This window comes from Liolophura sinensis, chromosome 4 (assembly GCF_032854445.1).
Source record: "Liolophura sinensis isolate JHLJ2023 chromosome 4, CUHK_Ljap_v2, whole genome shotgun sequence".
Lineage (NCBI taxonomy): Eukaryota > Metazoa > Mollusca > Polyplacophora > Chitonida > Chitonidae > Liolophura > Liolophura sinensis.
In genome coordinates this window covers 17,040,612-17,067,693 of record NC_088298.1, presented here as the reverse complement: position 1 = coordinate 17,067,693, position 27,082 = coordinate 17,040,612, and the positions used below count along the sequence as shown (strand labels likewise).

At 40.8% G+C, this 27,082-nt stretch overlaps 1 protein-coding gene across 1 annotated transcript; it reads left to right on the top strand.

Annotated features, from left to right (window-relative positions):
• Positions 1-27,082, top strand: LOC135464750 (uncharacterized). The gene is made up of 23 exons (XM_064742287.1): positions 1-52; positions 1,994-2,128; positions 4,091-4,380; positions 4,616-4,835; positions 6,028-6,075; positions 6,479-6,629; positions 7,274-7,425; positions 8,661-8,861; positions 10,063-10,219; positions 11,309-11,460; positions 12,484-12,804; positions 13,545-13,667; positions 15,817-16,305; positions 17,283-17,324; positions 17,732-17,854; positions 18,566-18,858; positions 19,630-19,828; positions 20,014-20,088; positions 21,637-21,793; positions 22,870-23,021; positions 24,294-24,605; positions 26,144-26,278; positions 26,535-27,082. The coding sequence occupies exons 2-23, from the start codon at positions 2,041-2,043 to the stop codon at positions 27,017-27,019; spliced, it is 4,365 nt and encodes a 1,454-aa protein (XP_064598357.1). The 5' UTR covers positions 1-52; positions 1,994-2,040; the 3' UTR covers positions 27,020-27,082.

Here is a 27,082-nt window from a genome sequence, read left to right as displayed (position 1 = left end):
GAGAGATTACAGAGCTCTGACAATATACCCAAGGGCTTTACAACAACAACCGGTGAGCTTACCAAATGATTTTCTATATATTTATGTACATTCAAGTCTGTGAGTACTTTAATGGAAATAAAACTGGAAATCAGAAGTCTAGTTAAGTTATGCTTGCGTACATATTACGAATAAAATATTAAATGTGCTAGACACTCTAATATGTATTATATTAGTTTATTAATGTATTCATTTAGGAGACGATGATGAAGTCAGTGAAGTCCCCCCCCCCCCTCTTCAGACACACTAATATGTATTATATTAGTTTATTAATGTATTTATTTAGGAGACGATGATGAAGTCAGTGAAGTCCCCCCCCCCCTCTTCAGACACACTAATATGTATTATATTAGTTTATTAATGTATTCAATTAGGAGACGATGATGAAGTCAGTGAAGTCCCCCCCACCTCTTCACACACACACACACCGAATACAAATACTTATCCATCCATGTTTAGTCCCTTGAATACGACAAGGAAACAGCAAATCGTGAGTAAAATAAATACCGGTATGTTAGCCTTTATCTACGGAGCCGTAATCTAGCTGTTGAGCTCCTCTGTTTATCAGAACATCTTTGTGTGTATTTTATAGTTATTAACCGCATATAAATTGCTTATTTAGATTAAAGAAATGATAAAAGATTAGTGCCAACTATGATTATTAGCAGCTGGCATTCGGTGACATTCAGATGTCTGTTGAGACAGTTTAACTATAACGTTATTTATTTTTTTTCTTTCTGAGTAGTCTAAAGAGTAAGCGTGCATTTGAAATCATCATTACCTCGAGCAAATACCACGTGAATCTGAATGCGGTAAAATTACTGTCATTACGTCAGCTGGGTCGATGTTATCACACCGTCGTATATGCTAGGTTTATATATATATAGCAGTTACGTGCCGCGGACATGGATGAAATTTCACCAGCAAAAAATTGTTGACAGTCGTTTGTGCGTGTACATGCTTAACTGTGAAGGCTATGTTCACTGGCTCGTAAATCGGAAACCACGGAAATTAAGCCCTAAATCGGAAACCACAGAAATTAAGCTATCTGCAAATGTAGGACAGGTTTCCGGTGTCATTCACTTATTCTGCTGTAACATCAACCAAGGACGACGGACAAACTTAGTCAATGCTACTGTAATACTGTTTTCAGTTTTTGCAAGTTTGAATCCCATTTTTTGCTCTCCATTTTCACTTTTAACATTTCTATGCATGTACACAACATCTGGCTTCAACATCTGGCGGCAACATCTGGCTGCATTTTACGACAGAGAAAACTACTGTAGATACTTTAGAAAGACAAAGAGAGTAGACGTACAAAAATACTTTACAAATACGAGAACCTGTTATAGTTTTACGACCTTCAATCCATTTCAATCAATCAATCAGTCAATAAATATAATCGATTTGCATATACTCACTCTAACCTGTAGCTTGCCGTCATGATGCTGTGTATTTGATTGGCATTTGCACCTGCACTGCGACAAAAATCCTGAAGCGACGTTGTACGTTTGTATGACCTTGCCTGAAATAACTACGTAACTTGTTGTAAATTTACAGTAGGGAGATGTTTCCGTGTACACGAAAATGCACTGGAACCCAAAAGTTCAGCAAATTTCACTGTGAAAATACACTTGTACATGTAATGTGAGGTATGATTAACATGCTCTAATTAATACTATAATAGACAACCTTTGACCTATGACCCTCTTGTAAGAACAAACAGCGGCCAAATCTTCATTTCCTGAATCTAATGACTCAAGTCCCCGAAGGTCGAGGTAGGCCTACGTTCATTGGCTCAAGGGCAATCTGGATTTCAGGCCGAGCTTGTTTCCGAATCAGTAAGCTATATAGAGACCTAACATAAGCCGCACCCCATTAATCGCTCGCTATCCATTTATTCGGCAGTGACGAGAGCATAGTTTTCGCTTATTACATGTAAATATATCTTCAGTCCACAGCTTCGCAAGTTGCGTCAGCAGAAGATCCCACGCTTTCACCATGACGAGGGCTCGCTTAAAACAACAGGGAATTTTCGCCTTGTTTGCAGTTTTGGTGGTTTTACTGATTGCACGGACAGATGCCATAGGTAAGTACGAACTACCGTTATAAACAAGTGATGCGGTTGTTCGTAGAATCTATGCCCCCCCCCCCCCCCACCACTCACACACACAGATTTAATGTGTATGTTTTTAGCGTTGTTTCTTCATATTACACGACGGGGTCTCCTGTTACATCACCCACGTTTATTTTTTCCCCAGTGTCAAGATGTTTATATGTAAAAATAGGACTGGACTTTAGCTGCGATCAACAGCTCTACACGTTGTTGTTGTCTTTTATTTTCGGTGATGGTTTTATTCTGTTTCAGGCGCATGCGTCGTGCGCGGTAAAGGTTAGACGAGCAGTAGAAAAACAGACACTTGTGAATTCATAATAAAGTTCTTCAATTATTACAGTATATGAAATATTCTAAAGTTAAAGAAATATCCAGTTTCACTATTTTAACCCAATTGTAATGAATCTCTTTTGTGAGTTAATGCAGTTACGGCGATTTACTGTGAAAGACATACAACTCGTGTTTTTTCGCTACCAAAGAGCTGTAAAGGTGCATGCACCTACCAAATATATACCAATGTGATGTATTAAGATGTTACAGTTAAAATGATTGCACCCAAGTCTAGGGTAAAACATGCAGCACTGTGAACCTACACGCAGGACTTGTTTATGTAAATAAACTGGCCGCCGTCGTGTAAGTGAAATATTCTTGAATACGGCGTAAAACACCAATCAAAAAAATAAATATTAACTCAGTAGGTCCATTGTTACTTTACATCTTGGATGCCTGGTTTACGTGATGCGACATTTCTAGTGAATATGTACAGGTAATACGTCTTTTATAGCTGGGTTAAGACTCCATTATTTGCTGTACACATAGGACGGCACGCCATCTCGTTCAGGTCAGTGCGCTTGTGAGCACCCCATGTGCAGCTCATACAGGCTGGGTGTGTAAAACTTTTGTGCGTCACACGGATAAAATAGTATCTGGTAACACACAATCCCATTCTGCGTATATAGGACCTAAAATGCCAGTTTGTACTTCAATTGATTTTGTATTGCACCGATGATGTCGAGAGTTCGAATCAAGCCTTAGCACAACTAAGTCGTTAGTTTTCAAATGGAATAAAAGAGAATATGGAGATCTTATGAGGGTAGTCTCTGTTTCCATCCGGAAGAAAAAGCGTAAAATGTAGATTTATCATTATGTATACTGGCTTAAAAATCAAGTAAACAACAGTAAAAGACTATTATGTATTTATTTATTTATTTGATTGGTGTTATACACCATACTCAAGAATATTTCACCTATACGACGGCGGCCAGCATTATGGTGGGAGAAAACCGGGCAGTGGCTAGATCTAAGGAATACCTTTACACTTTGCACAATATCGGCTCTGTTATACACTTTTCCAGAAGACGAGATTAAGAGTTCCTCGGCTTATTTTATCACCTGGATGGGAGACAATGTTCACTCTCATTTCAAGATACAAGTTTTATTCCTCTTCCTGTTTTTTTTTTTTTTCAAGAAATGATTGGCGGGTATTTACTTTATTTATTAATTTATTTATTTCATCGGTGTTACATTTTTAACATTTGTTATCTTTTCAGACAAAATAGACGTTATTTTGAGATCAGCTTTGAGTTTTAATTTTAAAAATGCGCATAATATGTTTTTTCAAACACGAGTGTAGTGTTCACTTGTGGATCACAGCAAAAAAGACTGGACTTAAATTCTCTTCGAGTACTATTGAAAATAGACATTTTTTAGATTTCCCGACTCACGGACTCACGCCTTGCTATATTTGATCTTACTTTTATCTCGAAATAATAAAAACGGTTTCTGTCCTGCTTGAATCATAGCTATTTACATATCAGAGCAGATTTTCAACTTTGTTATATTCATGCACATTTTGGTTCTTTATTTGATGTTTTAGACAGATTATTCCGCAATAGCACAGTGAACTTAGACGGTTATTCCCCTTGATTTCCATAGATACATGCAATCCTTCCCGCAACCAATCCGACGCGGCTGGCATTCCATCCCATGATAGCCTTCCGCAAAACACGAGCAGTTGCCGTGGCAATGTATCCGGGAACTATGAAGTGCACGTGCTCGGGGTATTTGACAACAAGACGTCTGATTCCAACCAGGAACCGAAAACTACACATGTCAACATCCGGGGAGCCACGGACAGTCCCATTATCCTGGTGCTGGTAAACACAGATCACGTGACCTGGACAATCGAAGCACATAAGGAAATCTCATTGGCTGTAGTCGTTTTGGTATGTGTAACTATACATTCTGACTGCCTCGCCTGTTGGCTTTGTTTGGCCTCGGCTGAGATCCAGCGTTTGGATTTCAATCTTCTCTAGTTTCACTCATTTTTTTTCATCCACATAGTGGAAAACAAAAATGATTTAATAAAGGTACATCATATATACACTGAAAACTTTTACTCTGGTAATCCGATCTTTTCAGACTTCAAACTTTATAAATTTACATTTCCCTTTTTTCTAGATGTCAAATAGTTCTCAAACCACTGTGGATTTCTCCAAGGCTGGCAACACTTCATATATCCCCGTTCGAAGAGTGGATCAGCCGACAGGAACCGAGTCTCTGGAGAACGCGTCTCAATTGGTTCATCATATTTCGGACACATTCCTCTCTGTGACGTCATTTACAGGAGCTGAAAAGGCTGATAAATGGGTTTTGCATATTGGAAAACGTTCAGAGCCTGGTACGGGTTGAGACAAACATTGATTAATTGAATAATGTATTCATTAATTGATTTTAACACCTCGCTAAGGAATATATTACTGCGATGTGGCTTGAATGTTGCCGTGACGTTAGACCATGCTTCGTCGTCGACTGTCTCACTTACACAATGGCGGTCCATGAAGAAAATTCATAAAAAAAACATGGCACAGGACGCATAGAGACCTCCCATCTTTGGTTACATATATCTGACCAAACTGCAGGTGTACCGATCCAACTACTAGGATACGGACCCACTTTGAGAAAACATAATTTGTTTATTTCATCGTAAATTAAGACGCCCTATGGTGTTTAAAATACCAAGAACACACTACCATGAAGTACATGTCAAACGAAAGACCATTAAATATTGTCCAGAAAAATAGTATAATTTATTTTTTTAGAATATTTTGGGGCCTAGTAAAATGCATTTACAATTTCGGATTGTACTCTGGCCTTTTATGAGCATATTCTTCTCAATGAAATCACTTCAGCTTTTTTCCACTTTGATTGCTATATTTCATCATTCAGAATGCATCTTCATTGGGAGCTATGAATGCACTCAATAAATGGACCTTGAAACGAACTATTTTAAGCCAAAAATACTGCTATGACGTCACCGATACCTTCTGAGTCCCCACAGACCCCCACAGAATCCTATGTTTTAAATGCATTTAGTCGCTTAGAAAAATTTAAAAAAAAATAAATGAAGAATATTTCACTTATACGACGGCGGCAAGTATTGTGGTAGGAGGAAAGCGGAGAGCGCCCAGAGGAAACCAACGACCATCCACAGGTTACATGTGGATACCTCAATAACACCTTATTGTTGTGAATACAAATAAAACTGCTTTTGTAAATATTAGAATTTTACTAGGTACTAATAGCATTAAGGTCTGGCAGCAACCTGCGTAGGTTTCCTCACGGCTCTATCCGGTTTGCTCCCACCATAATGCTGGCCGCCATGGTGTAAGTGAAATATTCGTGAGTACGGCGAAAAACACCAATAAAATAAATAAATAAATATTAAGTACTAATACTAATACTTAGAATGCGCTTTTGACCAATCCGATCGCAGGCGTGAATCACCTGTTATCATACCTGTTTAGAAATCTAAATTGTTTAGTAAAATTTCGTTGTCAAGTCAAATAATTCCGCATATTTTATTTTCGCAGTGTCAACTACAGTTGCCACAACAACACAGAATCCAAAGGCACTGGAAGGTTCGTATGATTGACTCTGGAAAACTTTTTTCCAATTCTTCCTTGATACTAGCTCAATTGATCCATGTATCACTTACATAAAAATATATGGAAATAAAGGATAATATGTCTTTGTTAAACATGTATCTTGTAATATTAATGTTTTAAATTTGTGATTATTTTGTACTTGCAAGTATCCGAATCCAAAGTACTTTTATCGAAATTAAAGAAAATGTTCAGACGACATGAAACGAAGTAAACTACCAAATGTTTACCTAAAATATCTTATTCCTTATAACGACGTAATCAAAACAGCTGTTGAATATCGGACTGTAATGATTTATTCATGATATCCATTTACTCGGACGGTTAACGTTTTGAAATAATCTCTAAAACTGTTTGAAGAATTTTCATCTGATTTTAGTTGAGCAATGCTTGAAATCCACTGATTGCTGGTTGCAATACAACTTCCAGTTTGATGATAACTGGAATGACTGCCACGGGAAGCAGTTTGTTCGGCAAACCTCGTTGAAAGTCGGAAAGTACATAGGCGTTGTCCTCTGCTCAGTTAATAGGTTTGTATACGTTTCAACGAGGTACTAACTGAAGAGCATTGGTATTTTGCCTACAGTGTTTTCTTATATTTGTAGCCATGTTCCTTGGTTGGACTGATTGTGGAAATCGTAACAATGACGGAATAGAATAGACGGTTATTCAGGTGTATAATGGGTATGAAGGGTTTAATCTGTGGGTCACGCATAACTGAAACAGGATCTCCTGATACGAAACTCAGCACTCTACCAATAAGCACTGAAAAAATGTTTTCATTTTTGTACGTGGCCACGCGGTATACATTCTTGATTGAAGAAAAAGGGTGCTGTAAAAGACCGCTTTTGTGGCCGGGCAGTCCATGTCGCTAAAGTCCTGCCACTACTGGAGTAACATGTCAAAGACACCAGGCATGACACTACAGCCAGTAACATTATACTGACACCGGGCCAACCAGTTCTGCTCCCTTGCTCTATAAACCTCTAAGTGCTGAGGCATCAACAAGTGCCTAATGTTCTAACCATTTGGCGATCGAAGCGCTCAGTCATAGGAGTGAAGAATTCTTGTGTAGCCTACAATTTTAAATATTCAGATAAGTATGAAAATATATATTCTCAGTGATTTGGGTGTTGAAAGCCCTCTACAGTGTGAACACTTGGTTGTTTTGTAGATATAAGCTCCTCATGTCGGATAATTTGCAAGGTAAATTTCTCAACATGGCAGACGGAAGTGGCGCAGGACAAGATCATTGTAACTTGATTGGAGGACAGGAATCTCTGGCAAAACTTTCTTCAAATACATTCGATTCGCCAACAGCAATAGGTGAGTAACTGAAATGTTCTTATCTGAAAGTTAATGCAATTAACATTATTATTTCTAAGTTATATTTTCATGAAAGTATATAAACAGTTTAAAATGATACATTTCAGAACAGTTTTTTTATTCTTGTGTTTGAGGGTGATGATTTTTTTTTGCATTTTTCTTTAAAGTAGGTGTACATAAAATATCATCTAGCTTGCTCAGGGGAATTTACCAGGGTTCGTTCTATAACGCTCTTCCCTTATCCACAGTAGACCAGTTAGAGGCCTCTATCATAAAACTTCCGTAGCCATCTGAAATCTGTTAGTCAGCTAAGGGTCCTTGAGACATGTTACATAAGTAAAACTGTCATATTCTTGGCCGGCTTACTCTATAGTCGGCTACATGTATGTGGCCCCTCACCAGCAATCTGATGGGTTAAATCAGTGACCATAAATATTATATTAGATTCAAAATACAAATAAATTAAATTACTATGAATGGACAACAGAAAAGAATAATAATTTCATCTCCACTATCATCTTGACCCAATGCGGTCGCTGTGAGTTCGTCCAGCACATGCTGGCTTCCTCTCCGGCCGTACGTGATAAGGTCTTCCAGCAACCTGAGGATGGTTGTGGGTTTCCCCGCGGGCTCTTCCCGGTTTCCTCCCACCACAATGTTGGCCGCCGTCGGATAAATGAAATATTCTTGAGTACGACGTAATATACTCCAATCACCAATCAATCAAAATCATTTTGACATATCACTGGCAAACAACAGCCAAAAACTTTTGCAACAGAAAGCCTGAGAGAAACAATAGTTCCGTTTAGGTGGTTTGTGAGCTTTCAAAAGACTTTCTTTTGCCACAAAAGCTGATATGTTCTTATTTATATTAAATCAATAAACAAACATTTTTTTAAAAATGGTACACATTACACTTGTAAAGCAGAATTTACCTCCTTTTAGCCACATCCGGACGTGACCGGAGATTTTGAGCTAACTTTCAAAATCTGAGTCATAAAGCTATAGTTGATAGCCAAATATTTTCCTTAAGCAATAGACTTGACAAAATTGATATAGTCGGCAACAGCCAGTCTTCTTTTAAAAATGACTTCTTCTTCCCAAATTTGCATCCTTTTTGCCACCTCTGGTGCTAACTTTCAAAATCTGAGACAAAAAACTTTACAGATGATAGCTAAATGATTCCTTATGGTAATAGACAATCCACATCGCATATCTATGACTTCTTCTTCCAGGTTATTACAGATCTTTCGATGGTCAGGAATTTAAAATCGGCAAACTGGGATATGGACCAAAAGACAGATCAGAATGGACCGGGAACTACTATCCTACGTGGTACGAATGTGGAGTAGACATTCCCGGCCAGTCTCGAATTCTAACGTGTGATCCGGAGATTTGCAATCCAAACATGGTAGCGACGCCCAGCCCACCACCAGGTAGACTTGACTTGTGCCAGAATCCACTTTTTCACTTTTTTGTAAAGTACATAGTAATTTATCATTTTTGAAAACTGTTTGTGTACAAAGCCAAACCAGCGAAGAAATATATGGTTTATTTACTTGCTTTATAATGCTTTATAACATACCTTACGTCTTTCCAACAACTCTGAAAACTGTTGACTGCTTCTCTTTGCATGATTCCGGATTATTTTTCGTACTTTATGTACTTCCTTAGTTCCTTGGAGCTTTGTGTTATTGCATTGATTTTGTGAATTGGCCTTGAAATTATTGGCCTGGAGCGTCCTTATTGATTGACGGATGGTATGCGTCGCACAGATACAAGTATTTACCCATTCTTCTGACTTCAGTCTCAGCCATGGCGTCTTTTGCAGTCAGATTCTTGTGAGGACGTGATAGGTTCACTGTTAAAAAAATAAAAACAGTCATGCCCTTTTTGTAAAATAGTCCCAGATTTTCAGTATAGCTATTATGCCCGACCACTGAGGTGTAAGGTTCAAATCCAGCTCCAGTAAGTTATGCTATCTTATGGTCAAGAGGTTTGTCGTAGACCTGAAATAGTTCGATGGTTTACTCCTTCCCCCATTAACCTGCATGGCGGCCATCGTCGTGCATGCAAGTAAAACTTCTTTGATTTATATGTTTATTTATTTGATTGGTGTTTTACGCTGTACTCCAGAATATTTCACTTATACGACGGCGGCCAGCATTTTGGTGGGAGGAAACCGGGCAGATCCCAGGGGAAACCCACGACCATCCGCATGTTGCTGCAGACCTTCCCACGTATAAAAACGTCTTTGAATAAACGGTCTTAAATACCAATCAGTCAATTGGACCACTTGTGTTTATATTCATTCATTGTTTAAAACTTCCTTAAAGTGCCAGAAAACACAAGACCTAGACACTCAACGTTGAAGACTGATATTGAGGCCGAAATATATACCTAAGTATGGGGTCTGTAAACCGCAATGATGATAATTCGAAAATCCATAAACTACTCTAAGAAAACCGGGCTTGTCTTATGTAATCTTTAGAATAATATGGCCCTAATAAGAGTGCCTGAGTACAGGCTAAAGGCATATTGTGTCGATTTGTAGAAGTCTTCAGGCCGATTTCCATGTCTTGTGTAACCATGTCAGTGAAATTTCCACTTCCCATACAACAAACGCTCTCTGTGCAGATTCGGAAGATTCCTGCTTGTTATCGTCTGAATGCTGGCTCCAGTACAACTTCAACTATGACGACAGCTACAGCGCATGCTCGGGGACCCGATACGTCCGGAAAACCGGGCAGACGATTGGCCGTTTCATCGGAGTTGTGCTGTGCTCGTCAACACGGTTAGTTAAGAAGAAAAACTGAGAAAATTACAACTGTTTAATCTTATTAAAGATTAATCTTGCATTTATTATACATATAGTGAGATCTATAGTGTAATTGATACGCACAGAATACATAGAAAAACTGGAGCAGCAATGATAATGTGATACTGGGCAATTGATCACATGCTACCGGCGAAATATTGCCTCTTGTTAGTTTATCTCTGTTAGTGTTTAATTTTAAATGCTCATGTAAATGCATAAATACTAGCAAATTGCAATTTATTAGACGTCACTGGCGTAGAATTGCTCAAAATGCTGTGTTGTCATCACATTTATTATACAATCACATTAAAATAATTAACGAAAAGGAGCCAATCTTCAGGGATGCTTAGGCCACCAGCAGAATTTTGGTTTATGCAGGAATACAATATAGGAATACATACTTCGGCTTTTCTGCTCCATGTAAAATTTCCTTGCCTTCTGATTGCAACGATTTCACGTGTTAAATAATTAATTTACATGTGTTTAACGATGTACTCAAAAAGTTGTCACTTATATGACGGAAATAAGGTTTCCATGCGCCGTGACTCACATTTGTTTATTTCCGCAGCCGTCACGATTCCCAGATTGCCATTTGCCTACGTATACTATATAAATAGATATGATAGAGTTTGAATTTTTGGTGTACACATAGATACACAGATGTCAATGTGTCGCAACTCACATTTGTCAAGTTGTCATGGTAGCTATATAGCCATTTTCCTTTTATATATACTGCGTGGATAGAAATGATTTCGTGCCTGGGATACACCACCAGTTGTTTTCCGCATGAAGTTTTGATTTGACATGGATACCTTTGTCCACTTGCTGTGAAGATTTCCCTCAGGTGTTATACTCACCACAATGCTGCTGGTATTATTTTATACATTTCAAAGAAATGCATTTGTTGGGGCGTACGTTGTGTTCACCTGAACTCTTGTTCACAAATTTTGTATAAACGTAATAACTTATTGTGGACTGCTTATTTCAGGTACAAACTCGTCATGGCCGACAATTTGACAAAGTTTGTGTAAACAGAATAACTTATTGTGGACTACTTTTTTTCAGGTACAAACTCGTCATGGCCGACAATCTGACAGAGACATTCCTGAACATTGGCGATGGTAGCGGGGCCGGAGAAGATCAATGCATTTTAATTGAAGGAGACGAGGAATCGGCGAAGGTTTCTGGAGAATTTTGGGAATCTCCTGCAAACGAGGGTATTAGGGCCTATAATAAACTTATGAGACATGAACTAAGATAAAACATGAAGTAAACAGGGATTGTCAAGAATAGACCTTTCCTGGCATTTTATCTGCCGGTATCAATATCTCTTGCGGCATGTTTACTATATATTTTCATATTGCACTTACTTTGATATGTCAGCCTTTCCACTGTTTAGTTTATCGCTTATTGTAGCATAGGTTATCAGGGTGTGGTCTTCTGGATGGCGTTCCACTGAACCAGAACAATAAATATGCTGGTATATGTGTCGATATTCATTGATATGCTAGGGTATGTCATTTCTGGTGTCTTCTACATGGCGTTCTATTGATGTATCATTATAAATATATCTACCTGTATACGGTGACAGGCCTGGATGTGATATGCCTTGTGTCTACTGATGGCGTTCGACTCAGACAGCACCATATGCTTATCCACACTGTGGCTAAATAACTTCTGCATGATATGTATACACAGCGGCGAGAATATTGCTTCGAGGAATGAGCCAGCTGATGGCGTATTTGCTAAACACAAGCCTTTTCCCTTCTAGAAGAAAACACAACACTAGACTAAATGTGTATATGCATTGACAAATTATCCGAAATAAAGTGTAAAAATCGTACATTTTTTGTGATGATGCACATCCCAGATATAGCAGTTCAATGTCAGCAAAATCGTGTACATTAACAAAATCAAAATGGCCACCTTGTCAAGTTTAACCAATCAGGTGCGAATTTTTTCTATAGCCCGAGACTCTTACCGCTGACGTCACCCGAACTCTGATTCTTTGACTTTGTCTTTTAGCCATGTACATATGAGTGGAAGTTACGAGGACGCGACGTCGTGTTCCCATTTCTCTGACATGGCGTATCCCATGTCATGGGTTAGAATTCCAGATTAACAGTTGATTTACTGAGTTACCCGGTTCGCCACAGCAGAATGATTGTGGCTGTTCATTTTGTTTACACTTCTCTTCCTAAATAACGTACTTTAATGTTTTTGTTGTTCTTCGTTTTAAGGCTTTTACAGATCTTTTGCCACGGATTCTTTTAAACGCGGTAAAATTGGATTTGGCCCGAAAGATGGCTCACAGTGGACTGGAAGGTACTACTCCACGTGGTACGAGTGTGGAGTCAGAATCCCAGGGAACTCTTCTGTCGTCATATCTAAAAAGCCTCTGCCACCGGCCGTCACTTCTGCTACAACACCACCAACTACCTCCACCGTAGCGCCAACACCAGTTGCCTGGGATGACGTCCCGTTTGGTCAGGCGAAGTTCACAGGAGACAGAACGTTTGTTGTTCCTCAAGGCGTGACGAAACTGGACGTTATCTGTATAGGTGAGTACTGTCGTGTCCCATGAGATCTACGCGTCGCAGCTAAAACTTATCCAGGCACCCATATATGAAACAATATGCATGAAGAGATAACTTAAAACGAGGCTTGTTCTACAAAGCTGTTGCAACGCTGCCTCATGAACATTCACCATGGTGACGTATCTCTTCACTGTATGTTATCATGGAAATTGCGCCAAGCGCAAATTGCGACCGCTTAGTAGAACTCGCACCTGGACACAATGCAATGCCGCGTAACAGGCAATCGCTTTAATTTCAGGGATCCTTACATACTGAATACGCTTAAGGAAACATGGTGCTCGTGCGCCTAGTTAGTGTCATACAGATGTACTGCAGACTTCCTCATACTAGTATGGCGAATTTAAGGTACCAGCAATTAAGTTATTGGCGAATCTTACTTAACGCCATATTTCTGGTCACTCCGTATGCTGGACAGTTTCCGTGTAGATATGAAGAAATAACTATTTAATTCTAATATTGCAGACACTATGAAACTAATGTTAGCGAGATTTTCTCTGATCGCTACACACAATAAAAATAGTCGATCTGTTAAAAAGATCCAAGATTTTAAAATGTCAGGGATGCTTATCAGTATTAGATGTTTGAATGTCCACTGTCATATTCCCGATAAAATCTGATTCATTCTATCTAGTTCTCAACTCATACAAATGTTCCACGTTTACAGCAGTATCGCAGAAGTTTTGAATTGCCTCCCCTTATTGCAGGAGGTGGTGGCGGCGGCCGTGATGGTCATGCGAGCGGCATGGTAACAGGAAATGGCGGGAACTCAAGCTTTGGTGACTACCTGAGTGCAGAAGGTGGCAAGGGCGCGTCAACGGACAATTCAGGTCAGTGGAAGGCATTAAAGGCAAAAAAAACATTAACAAGATGTATATGATAGATGAAACTCCATTAAACACTATGAAATAAGGGAGGTTTTTTTTTCAATCAAGTAAAATGCATTTAAAACTTTGGCCTGTGCGGTGACTTTTTAGAAATATTCTGTGACCATTCACGTTTTTGCCGCTTAACACATTGACGTCTATTGTCTGTTTCTTTTAGCGTGTCGCCTACATTCAGTTGTCTGTAAGATCAGCCACCTAAAACAAATTATATTCCACGCCCATTGTCCAGAAACCAAGCTTATGGCGGTTAACATTATGAAGTAGAAAAAAGTATTCTAACTGCATTTTCTTTGTAATAATATGGACGTCCAACATATCAATGTGTGGAGTTTGTGTTTTTACATGTCACAGACCCTAGTCAATTTTGGTAGCGAATATGACAGATAGCTGAATATAGGCGACCGGCTAACAGAATCAGACAATGGCTGTAGACGTTTGTATGCTAAACACATGCATATACACAGAGAGCCAGAAATTTATACGCCGTATTGAACCTGTACGAACTATGTGTTTCAAGCTACAAATGCGGATATGACGTCATTGATATATGTATCCAAAGGATCCGAACAGCTCACATTGAAAATCAATGATTAAAGTGTTTTATTGAATGGGTAAAATTCAGCATGCTACTTAAACGGTTCTGATATGTTGCGTTGTAAGAATGCAAATGTCAAAACGTTTATAGCTCTTCAGGAGAGTATAAAATTTTATGTAAAATACTGTTGTATAAAATGATTTGATTAAATTATTTATTTGATTGGTGTTTTACGCCGTACACAAGAATATTTCACTTGTACGACTGCGGTCAGCATTATGGTGGGAGGAAACCGGGCAGAGCCCGGGGGAATGTACAATATGAAACCGAAAAAGTCCTACTCGGGGATTTTATGCCAAGACGGAGAAATCATAGTGCGAATTAGTCTACATGGGCTTTCCTTACCTTCTGGGCTATTACTCCTCATGAAGACTTCATAAAATTAATTTTTTGTTTAGGTCAAGCTACCTCTAACGATAACCCTGAATGGCAATATTTGTCCATCCCTGAAACTTGTATAAAATAATACTTTATAGGTGAAGTTAGATGATCTAATCTGTCAACTGCGCCTAATAGTGTGCTGCATCAGGCGGCATCACTGTTACAGGAAAATGTCTCCCAAAATCGAAGTAGGCATCACCAAAGTGACCACTTAAAACCATGCATGAATATACTTTCATTCATTTTTTGGATTTTTGTGAAAACTGTTAGGTGCCTTAACATTTGAATTCTAAGGTGGACTTTGTGGACCATATTATCAGAGCTTAGGAACCCAAAACTTCCTTCCTTGTAGTGAACATAGGGATGAAAGGTGATGTGACGTCAGAGTTCCTAGATACCGTCAGTATGGCTCACAGAGCCCATCATAGTTTTCAAATACTTGAATGCCGTTCAACTCTCTTAAAAATCTAAAAAATAAATGAAAGTATTTTTATGCATAGTTTTCAGTTGGCGTTGTGGATTTAGTATTTCATCATTTACGTCGATGGACCGTTCCTTTCAGAAATTGTTAACACTACATGGATTCCAGTCAGAGCCTATATGATTGTGGTTATATTTATCTGATTTATTTGATTATTTATTTGTGTTTTACGACATACTCAAGAATACTTCACTTATACTACGGCGGCTGGCGTTATGGTGGAAGGAAACCGGGCAGTGCCCGGGGAAAACCCCCAACCATCCGCAGGTTGCCAGAAGACCTTCCCATTTACGGCCGGAAAGGAGTCCAGCATGAGGAGGACTTTACCCCACAGCGACCGCATTGACGATAGATAACTGGGTCATTGTGCCGCACTGGCTTCCTAACCACCTCGCCCACGGAGGCCCAGAAAGGTTACAAGATTATTCAGATATCCAGGAGCGATCGTCTTGATCTAATCAACGTTTTGGGTTATAGTGACTGTACTAGCATGAGTCGTTTATATTTCGATAAACCATAACGTTACGAATCCCCACCAAACAGATCCAGGTGGGGAAGAAGATGACCATCCGCAGATTGATGGCAAACTGAGTATGGCGTTAAGCAACAGTCAAATAAATGTATGGGTATTCCAGGTGGCGAAGGCGGTTACGGCACCGTGGCTAGCGGTGGTCAAGGCGGTGTAGGCGGGGGTTGCAGCGCTGGGGCTGGAGCCGCAGGGCAGACAAGTGGCGGTGGTCATGGTGGCTTGGAAGCAGGCTCCTCTACGCACCCATTCTGTGGGGCTGGTGGCAGTTCCGGGGGGTCTTCCTGTGGGCGCGAGTTTAGAAGTATACCGCCGGGAAACTCGGGGCCTGGCGGTGTAGATCCTAAAGATAGAGCAGGCGGATTTTACGGAGGTGGAGGTGGGAGCCGCGCTGGCGGTCGTGCAGGCGGAGGAGGTGGATACTCTAGGGCCGTGATTGATGTGGTCGGTGGACAACGCATCCCGTTGACAGTCGGCAAGAAGGGATTCCCTGCGTACTGGGCCGGTCAACCTGCCCCAGGGGTGGTGGTGGTTGCATGGGGTGGCCCTATTAACCCCACGGGCTCCTTTGTGGACTATCTAAGCGTGTCGGAGCTAGGTAAGGTTGCTTTTCGAAATTGATATTTGTACTAAATCATCAGTATAAATCTACTTGAATTGTTTAACTCTTGGTCTTTTATTGACATCATAGAGGCCTTTTGGTGACTCGAATAGGACCCTCTCTGACTCATAAACCTAACCTGTCATCCTCTCTGCTATCTTTCAGTGACCAGTGACCTTGAGTACTCGTGCTCCCTATACGAGTAATTATTTCGTGTCTGCCCAGGTTTCTTATCAATAAATGAGTGGCGTTTCACAGCAGTCTAAGAATTTACTCTGTCGCCTTAACTCTGCGTTGGAGCCTTAGTCACAATATGCGGTCCGCCGCCCATGGCCATAGGGCTGATTTCTCAGTCTCTGCTGACATAACTCCACCAAAGCTGTATGTCCAACGTAGGAACTTTCGTCAATTGCTTGTCATCTGAATGTCAATCAGAATATGAACTGGCAAATTAATTTTAGGTTGATCTTGCATCTATTGCTTTTTCAGCAACTAGAGTGTTTGTGGGAGCCTCCATGACCGTGGTGATTATCACGCTAGCGCAGCGCAATGACCCAGGAGCCTCTCACCAGTACGGTCGCTGTGAGTTCAAATCCAGCTCATGCCGGCTCCCTCGGTCGTGCGCGAGAAGGTTTTCTAGCAACTTGCGGATGGTTGTGGGTTTCGTCCGGGGTCTGACCGGTTTCCTCTCACCATAATGCTGGCCGCAGTCGTATAATCGAAATATTTGGCGTAAAAAACCCATCAGATCAATATTTGTGTTTTCTCAAAACGTGTGACGTTGAGCCCGACACTGAAACGCTGGACCTAATTACAAATTAATGATTTACAGTTTGACAAAACAATTAGAGCAAGACATTTTCTAGAGAATGTAATCCTCTTTTACACGAATAAACCTGTATTTGTATTGAAGCATATTTCTTGCCTGAATGCCTGGAGCAAGTATTTCAGGTTTGTTTTTGTTTTATTCACAGCGCCCCCAACAACGACTCCGCCCCCGACCACGCCAATCACAAGTAAGTGTATATTGCATGTTTCCCGTGATATCTAATGGCACTTAGAGGAAAGCCAGGTCTTCACCGGTAAGGTGACGGGTTTGAACCCGGCTCTGGTTGTTTTGGATGGGGCTTTTAGTCAAGATGTTTGTCAGGTAAAATGTTTATGCTTTATAATCAGGCTGTTTCCTCCATCCACAAAACTGGCAGCCGTCATATTCTTCAGAACGACGTAAACTACCAGTCAGTCAATCAAAAACAAAAAGCATATTTGTCTGTTCATCATTGTCTTGTATGTAACAGAATATTATTTTATTCGACAAAGTATAAATTGGTATTACTCAGAAATCCTAATTTTCTGCGATTTAAAATTCTGTTATAGATACGACTAGAGGAAAAAGTTTCCATTATTTTTGTTCTTCTCTTAGCTCTGCCCAGGAAAAGCTGCGATTTTAGTTACTACTGTAGCGGTGGCTACCGGATGGGGGCGACATGTGTTAACGGATTTTGTGAGTGTAGCGGAAAGGGATACAACAAATACACCTGTCTACGTAAGTTTGTTCTAACCTGCCTACATAACTGATGCTTAAACACCTGTCTGCAAAACTGAAAAACATATATTCTGTATAATACGCTGAGACACCTGTGTTTATGTAATTGACAAACACACCTGTCTTCTTACGTTATTTTAGAAACACGTGTTTATGCGTAAACATCCGTATACACAACTATGCAAACACACTAGTGTGGGTTACTTTAAATAAACTTGTCTACAACGCCCAGAACCATTTTTCTACGTAAATGACACATAATTCAGCACTCGCAGCTCAGAAATACACACGTTTTCGCTGTTCAAACACACATTATTGACGTAAGTAATGCACACCTTTTTAACCTAATTCAAAACCACCTAAATGGCGACTGTCATGTTGAACCGCCAGGTAGGGTCCATATACAAGTCAGCTTATATCAAGCTAGAGTTGCCAACGCCTGCATTTATTAACATTATTGTCAACAAGTTTAAATATGCTGTTATAGTGGCCTTATATTTAGAACAAGTGCGTTTATTTTGAACCTTCAATTCGCTGGATAATCCGTCTTCCAGTCTTAGTTCATCGTAAATTGGATCATGGGGAATTTTTGTCCAATCAGGAATACGCATTAGGAACTTTCGTCGCAAAGATCGAACGTATTTCACCCTTACCTATCTTCTTCGTTATTCACAAAACGTACTATTAAGTTTTCTTCATATTGAATTTCAGCGGAAGTTGGATCGTGTCGAATTTTAGCCAATCAGGATAGCGCATTAGGTGTTCCATCCGTGAGCTCCGGTACATCTGTTCACAGTTGCGTGGGGAGTTCAGATAACAGCTCCTATGAGGTGCATGTTATTGGGATCTACGAGAACACCGGCTCAAGGTCTTTTGTGACCGACACGACAGTCACCATTGTGGGTAGAACGAAAAAACCGATGGTGTTAGTACTCACCAGTTATGAACCTGTCAGATGGGTCATTAGGAGAGAACCTTCCCTTGACATACAAAAGGTCCTGTTGGTAAGTCAGCGTGCAGCAATAATAAAACATTATATGCCACCACATTTCCACACAGCTCCCCCGGAAAAGATCAAGAAAACTCGCAGAATCAAGCAAAACGCATTATTTTATGTTATTGTGTGTTAAGTTTGATGACAACACAGCATTTTGGGTAATTCTGGACCAGTGACGTCTGATAAGTTGAAATTGACATTACTGCGTGTTTTCTGACCTTTTTTTTAAGCCATGGCGCTAGGGGTGGGTAGTTTATTACTATTTAGACATTTACGTGAACAGTTGGAATAAAACAATAACTAAAGTGTGTATGTATATGTATGTATACTTGGGGTTTAGCATCGTATTTAACAATTTTCAGTCACATGACGGGGAGGCATTTAGCGTGTGTACATATATATCGTTTCTCACTGTGGCAGGGGGTGAGTTATACCGAAAAGTGCTACCGCCACTGAAGTATCAAGCTGAAGACAGCAGACACGACACCCGAAACAGTCACATTATAATGACACCTGGTCAACCAGTCCCACTTTTTTGCTCTATCTTCTAAGTGCTGAGAGCCAAGCGAGGCAGCATCAAGCACCATTTTGAAAATCTTTGGTATGACCCTACCCGGCATAACTGAAGTAAATTGACACGAAGCAGTTTATCAGCGGTTACGTGTGGCCATTGAATGAAATTTGGGGGAAGAAAAAGAGAGTACAGTTCCTTTATTTATAGTTAAGTAAACTATAACGTATTAAATTATGTTGGTTTATTTTGGTATTTTTAATTCAGTATTCCTATTACCTAGACGAGAGTTCGGTGGTGAATAGCCCTGTACTTGTCACCAAGGCTGGACGAATGTCTGGCAGAGGAGATGACTCTGGTGGCGGCAGCACCGCGAAACTTCTGACGGTACTGACGGACACGTACGGAGATGTGGCGTCTTTTAGCGGAACTTACCGAGCTACCAGTTGGACCCTTACACTACCAGGTAATCCAAGTACCATACGTTTGACATTAGGGCTTGTGTTTTTTGTAGAACTCATCTTTGTGTCAAATTTGCGTCAATTTGGCAAGTTTAATTACGCCTTCACTACAGTCACATCGTCCATGTAGATTGTAAATTTTTTACGGACAAAATCAACTATTCCCTCTTCTACATGTTTTGTTTTATAGACACATCCGCAGCTCCGTCTACGCAACCGCCGGTGACCAACATGACAACAACAACAACAAGTACATCAACTCTAGGTTTGTGGGACTTTTATCCGTAAGCCTAAATACACATTTACTCCAGTAAGTATACCGGATCGCTCATATATATAAAGGACTTCAGCACAGAGAGTAAAACCAGAGGAGCGACGGCAGTGTGACCGGTGAAATACGACCTCTTGCCAATTTAGATCAGTGAGGGTTTTGTTCCCGCTGATCATGTACGTTCTTAAACAGTGGCAAATTTACGCCCCCGTAGCATCGTGGCTTAATAAGAATTAGATAAAGAAAATGCAGTGATGTCAGTTGCAATTTATAGACGTAACTGGTCCTAAAGCGGTGAAGGAAAATAAAGATTAGGATCGTAGTTTGCTGAAAGTGAAAGGCAGAAATGGAATGAAGAACATCTTCTAAGGTAGGTTTAGTGTTTGTACGATTTGACCAATAACATGTGGATAAAAACAACAAAGGAGGGGAGGCGGGCGATTAAATGTGATTAATAATTAAAGATATGCACTGAATAATTTGTCTGTCCCATGCATTTATTCGGACCGACTTGGTACACCGAGATCGGACCAACTTGGTACGCCGAGATCGGACCGCCTTAGTACACCGAGATCGGACCGACTTGGTACACCGAGATCGGACCGTCTTGGCACACCAAGATTGGACCGCCTTGGTACGCCGAGTTCATATCAGTGTGTACGATTTCATCTCTCACTATTGCAGCCGCGTCATTATAGCTCAACATTTTGCTGAGGTGAAGGACGATGGTTTCCCTCGGGAACCCCGATTTTCTCCATTCATAAACCTGACCGACGTCCTATAGGTGAAGAATTCTTGTGCACGGTGTTAAACATCAATCATTCTTTACGTGCGGGCTGGCTAAGCGCTCTAAAATGCACCCATGAGATGCACACGATAGGTTTTAAGGCCTGGTTCTTGTACTGACGTATTGTACATGTATTTGAAAATGGAGCAATTGGCGTGTCGTATGTGAGTAATAAGAGCCAGAAAATTGGCGTTCTTCATCTAATGCTTCACTCACGCAACAATATGACAGTCGTCGAGGAGACTTCCTCAACATCCCCTCCCCCCCCCCCCCCCGGCTAAATCTGGACATACTTGTATATAGGATTATTGCGCTAGCGGTTTCCCTTTCACATCCCAGCTATTCCTAAAGTCAGTCCAACTCGATGGACCTCACCCAAGAGAAATAGGTCTTTATACAAACGGTCTTAATATGTACATGTGATAATTGCGATAAACCTTGGGTTAGGGGTCGAATATTCATCGTGTTGAATTAGATCGCCACGTTTGATATAGGAATAGTTGCAATCAAAGCGCAACGGATATTCTGGCATGGTACACGATTTCAGTACTGATTTCACTTCCACCGCTTCCCTTTGCATGATGCACATTCTTAGGTCTTTGGTGGTTGTTGTTGTACAGGTATGTCGTTTAGAGAATTGGCCTTGTGGTTATTGAATTGGAACGTCCTTATTGGTTGACGACTGGTATACGAGTGCCAGTTCGAAGCATAGATTTAAACAAAACAATATTAATTAAAACATTTTGTCCATTCAGATTCTGCGTCGTCATGTCTTTCATCGTCCACGTGCTGGCTTCAGTACAACTTCACCTACGATGACAGCTACAGCGCATGCTCCGGGACCCGGTATGTCCGGGAAACCGGAATGACTACAGGCCGTTACATCGGAGTTGTCCTCTGCTCAAGTACAAGGTTAGTTACCTGTTAACAGAATTGGGGTGTTTAAGGGGAACACATTTTCACCCCTCTTCTTTTCTCCGTCCCTCCTAATGTGAAAGATTAGAGCACAAAGACTAAAGAAGAGCACTGACCACAATGTGATACACATAACACACATGTAGCTGGCAAATGGTCAGACGTATTCATCATGAAATCCGTCCTCTTGTCTGTTTATCTCAGGTAGGTTTTTTTTCTAACTGTCATGTAACACGTAAATAGCACTTTTGTCTGAGCAACATAACGTAAAATAATGCAATGACCCAAAATATCTGCATCATAGATCCCCTAATTGTGGCTTACCTTGATCATCGGCAGTAACTTTGACCATTGGCAGTCACTGACCATCGACGGTCACTTTGAGAATTGACAGTCACTGACCACCGGCAGTCACTTTGACCACCGACAGTCACTTTGACCATCGGCAGTCACTTAGACCATCGACAGTCACTTTGACCATTGACAGTCACTAATCATCGGCAGTCACTTTGACCATTGACAGTCACTGACTATCGGCAGTCACTTTGACCACCGGCAGTCACTTTGACTATCGGCAGTCACTTTGACCATAGGCAGTCCCTGAATCATCACAGTCCCTGACGATCAGTAGACCCTGGATCATCGACATGATCAATAGTCACTTACCATCAGCAGTCATTTTGACCATCGGCAGTCACTGACCATCGGGTGACACTGAGCATCGGCAGTCACTTTTACCATCGGCAGTCACTAACCATCGGCAGTCACTAACCATCGGCAGTCACTTTGACCATCGGCAGTCACTTCAACCATCGGCAGTCACTAAACATCGGCAGTCACTTTGACCATCAGCAGTCACTGACCATCGGGTGTCACTGAGCTTCGGCAGTCACTATGACCATTATAAACTTTCCTGTTTTATAATACATTATAATCTTTCTTGTTGTTTTATAATGCATTAATAAACTTTTTGCTGTTTTATAATGCACTATAAAACTTTTTGCTGTTTTATAATACGTTTTAAACTTTCTTGTTGTTTTATACATTATAATTTTTTTGTATCTTTGTACAAGGTACAAGCTATTGATGGCAGACAACTTACAGGAGACATTCCTTAACATCGGAGACGGTAACGGGTCTGGGCAAGACCTTTGTCCATTAGTTGGAGGAAGCGAGAAGTCAGCAGTACTTCCCTCGGACTTTTGGCAGTCTCCATCAGTAACAGGTAAAATACAGCTCGATAAAAACCAAACCCTGAAGATTAGATTCATTTATCGCATTGGTGTTTCCACGCCGTGCTCAAGAATATTTCACTTCTACGATGACTGCCTGCATTATGGCGGGAGGTAACCGGACAGAGCCAGGGGGAAGCCCATGGCCATCTGCATGTTGCTGGCAGACTTTCTCACGCACGACTGCATGAGCATGAGCAGGAGATGGACTTGTACTCATGAATCAATGCATTGCGTTAGTATCAAAACGATACTATTTTTATGTCAGATGGTTGTGTTTATATCAGCTTTTGTGGTAGGTCTTCTAATTGTAGTATATTGTTGAGAGACAAACTTTATTGGATCGAGGAGAAGCGGCTAACACAGCCGATGTGTAAAAGACGATTTGATGAAATTTTCATTAATATTGTATTTGATAAGGAAATCACAAACCATTTTTCGAAACGTGCCAAACGATTTTGCCCTATTAAAATTGATTGATAAGCAGGAACAGATCTAATGTGCGAAACCTCAGCAAAACTGATTAGACTGATAGACAGAGCAGCACACTGATTTACTGATTTGACTGTCTTTATCGAGGCTCTCAAGAATTTTTTACTTATACGATAGCTGTCAGTTTTAGGGAAAGAGGAAATCAGAATTTCTCGACTAAACCACCGACCTTTGGTAAGATAGTAGCGAACTTTCCCACCTGTGGCGTAAATGAATGAATTTTCAAAAACGAAAAGTGGCCCCGAATGGTGTCATTACATGACCATATGGACTATAAATGTTGTGTGGTTGTGCCTTCTGTTATGTTTAACGTTATATCCCTCCCATGAGGTCAGTGGCTTATATAATTTATTTAACTGGGAAAAAACAAATTTTATATTGTCCTTGGATTTTTCTGCTTTTTGCGGGCAGCCTTTCTGTAGTATATTATTTGCATTAATATATTCTGGTGAACAGATCAAAATCAAACTGGCCCTCTTTTCGTTAGTTTAGATCCGTAAAGGATTTATTCTAACCATTCATGTAAATGCTTAGTTAGCGGAAACTTACCCGCTCCCTGTCACCGCTGTTGAAGCAAATTAACGGGGGAAATGCATTGATGTTAATTAAAATTTGTTAGACACCACGGGTCTATAATCACTGAAATGCCGTGCTGTCGTTATTATTTTACACTGTTTTTCATCTAAATTGACGCTTTATAATAGACCATCGAGCATCAAGTAATTTACGTATACCATTCTTTTCATATACCAGCCAGTTTTTATTTATTTCAGGCTACTACCGGTATAACGCCGGTGAAGGCTTCACGAAAGGTCAAATAGGGTTTGGACCTGAAGATCGTTCCAAGTGGACAGGGAAGTATTTTCCGACTTGGTACGAGTGCAATGTCTCCGTCCCAGGGGAGCTAACTGTGGTATCATTCCAACAAACGACAACTGCCTCCCCGGTGCCGACGACGCAAACTATCGTGACGCCTACGACACCCGTAACCTGGGACACGGTTTCATTCGGTCAGATAATGTACAACAAAGATGGCGTATTTGTTGTTCCGGACAACGTCACCAAAGTGGACGTCATCTGTGTAGGTAAGCTGGATGAAAGGGTTTGTGGCTTATACCGCAAAGTGGTAAAGACTTATACTTGCTTCTTATTTGTTCCACTTTTCGTAGATTTTACTGATTGTTGATTTGTAATATTTCTCATTAGAAATACATTTATTTTTTCTACTTTTAGTAGATTTTATTGATACTTTGAGGGTTATACACTGTAAGCAGGTCTGAATATAAAGGGAACTGCACAGTATACAGGGAGCTGCATATTATAAAGGCAACTGTGGTGTATAAAGGGAACTGTGGTGCATCAAGGGAACTGAGCTGTACAAAGAGACCTGTGCAAGATAAAGGGAACAGCAAAATATAAAAGGAACTGCACAGTATAAAGGGAAATGCAAGGTGTAAGAGGAACTCAGCTGTACAAAGAGAACTGTGCAGTATAAAGGGACCTGTCCTGTATAAAAAGAACTGCACATTATAAAGGGACTGTGCAGTATAAAGGGAACTGTCCTGTGTAAAGGGAACTGCACAGTATAAAGAAAACCACACAGTATGATGAGAACTGCTCAGCAAAGTTGACTCATCAACTGTATAGAGCTTATTTGTTCCATTTTTTACAGATTGTACTGATTTTGGATTTGGGGTTTGAGTGTTACAATGTAAAGATATGCACATTATAAAGGGAACTGTGCAGTATAAGAGGAACTGTGCAGTATAAAGGAAACTGCGCAGTATAAAAAAATGCACAGTATATTAGGGAATGCGCGGTACAAATAAAACTGCAGTAAAATGGGAATTCCACAGTATAAAGGAAACTGCGTGGCATAGAGGGACCTGTGCGGCATAAAGGGAACTGCAAAGTATAAAGGAAACTGCGCGGCGTAAAGGGAACCGCCCGTTATATAGGGAACTGCACAGTATAAAGGAAACTGCGCGACATAAAGGGAACCGCGCGTGATATAGGGAACTGCACAGTATAAAGGGAACTGCGCGGTGTAAAAATTAAATCATACTGAGTGCTCTGAATTATATCATGTTTTATGCATTATAATGTTGGACGACATAGCAAGCTACTGACGTAATGTTCTAGGTTCTGCGACTCAATTTTCTGCTTATCTCAAAACTCTCTTTTGTAAATGGACAACGGGATTCATGAAGTTGCTTTACGTGTTACGTGTTCATAACTGCCATTAGAACAGAGATCTGGGTGTTTGGTCAGCAAAGGGATCGCAAGTTTATCACTAGAAACGGTCCGTACACATAATTTAGAACACCACTGGAGAAAACACCTTTTTCTCGGTTAATTAAAACTGATTAAAATACTAAGTTAAGTTATTAGTTTCTTAATATCTTTGCTGTCTAAATTGAGGACATCATTGTGACAAAAATGGGGCTCCGTCAGTTTAAAGTTAGCGTTATGATATCAGCAGATCATACCTCGACAAGCGTTTCGTTATCGTCGCTGATACACTAGGGTTCCTTCAACGTTAAACGCCAACGTCTGGATTCCTAGTTATCTTGGCGAGCCAGCTTGGCCTCGGGTCCATTCACAGAACACGTGTTTGTTGCAGGAGGTGGCGGTGGAGGTCGGGACAATCACGTACCATTCTCCAGGAATGAAGGGCACGGTGGGGACGGTGGAAACTCCAGATTTGGTGACCTCCTCTGGGCAGAAGGAGGGAAAGGTGCCCGAAAGGACAACACAGGTATTCTTCTAGACGTGCATCGCTTATTTGTTAACGAGGATGTAAATGATTCCGTTTTTCGTGGCCCATACAACTTGTATTTCCGCTCCACCATGAACTGCTGTGCATTTGCCACATACGGTGTGGTGGGTTCTCATTGATTCTGGCTGGTCTCCCCCACCGATGAACTGACCACAGTGCGAGATATTATTCAATGTGGCGAAAAACCTAATCAAATTATTAAATTTAAATTATTATTATTTACTCTTTCTTGCAGGCGGCGAAGGCGGACGAGGGATGACTGCTAATGGAGGACCCGGGGGCATCGGAAGTAGCTGTAGTGCCGGAGCTGGGGCTGCCGGACAGACAAGTGGCGGGGGTCACGGCGGGTTGGAGGCAGGTTCCTCCACATACCCATTCTGTGGGGCAGGGGGAAGCTCTGGTGGAACAACATGTGGGACAGAGTTTGAGAATATTGCTCCAGGAAAGTCGGGCCCCGGAGGTCAAGACCCTGTAGGACGAGCTGGAGGGCTGTACGGGGGAGGAGGAGGCAGTCGAGCCGGAGCACGTGCTGGAGGGGGAGGTGGTTACTCCAGGAGGGTGATCACGGTTACACCCGGGCAGGAAATCTCCGTGGGTGTGGGAGGTCTTGGTCAACCATATTATCCTGGAGGTCGTCCAGCACCGGGCATTGTTGTTGTTTCGTGGGGTGGTCCAATCGATCCGAACAGAAAGTCCCAGAAATTACCAACCCCTTCTTAATGGTTGTTTCTTTCAGAAACAATATCATCTCAGTAATAAAAATCATATATTTTATGTATTGCA

Coding starts and splice junctions, on each gene's coding strand:
- LOC135464750 (XM_064742287.1), top strand. CDS start 2,041: ATGACGAGGGCTCGCTTAAAACAACAGGGAATTTTCGCCTTGTTTGCA. Junction 10,220..11,308: donor GTGCTGTGCTCGTCAACACG/GTTAGTTAAGAA, acceptor ACTTTTTTTCAG/GTACAAACTCGTCATGGCCG. Junction 20,089..21,636: donor AACAAGTACATCAACTCTAG/GTTTGTGGGACT, acceptor TTGTCCATTCAG/ATTCTGCGTCGTCATGTCTT.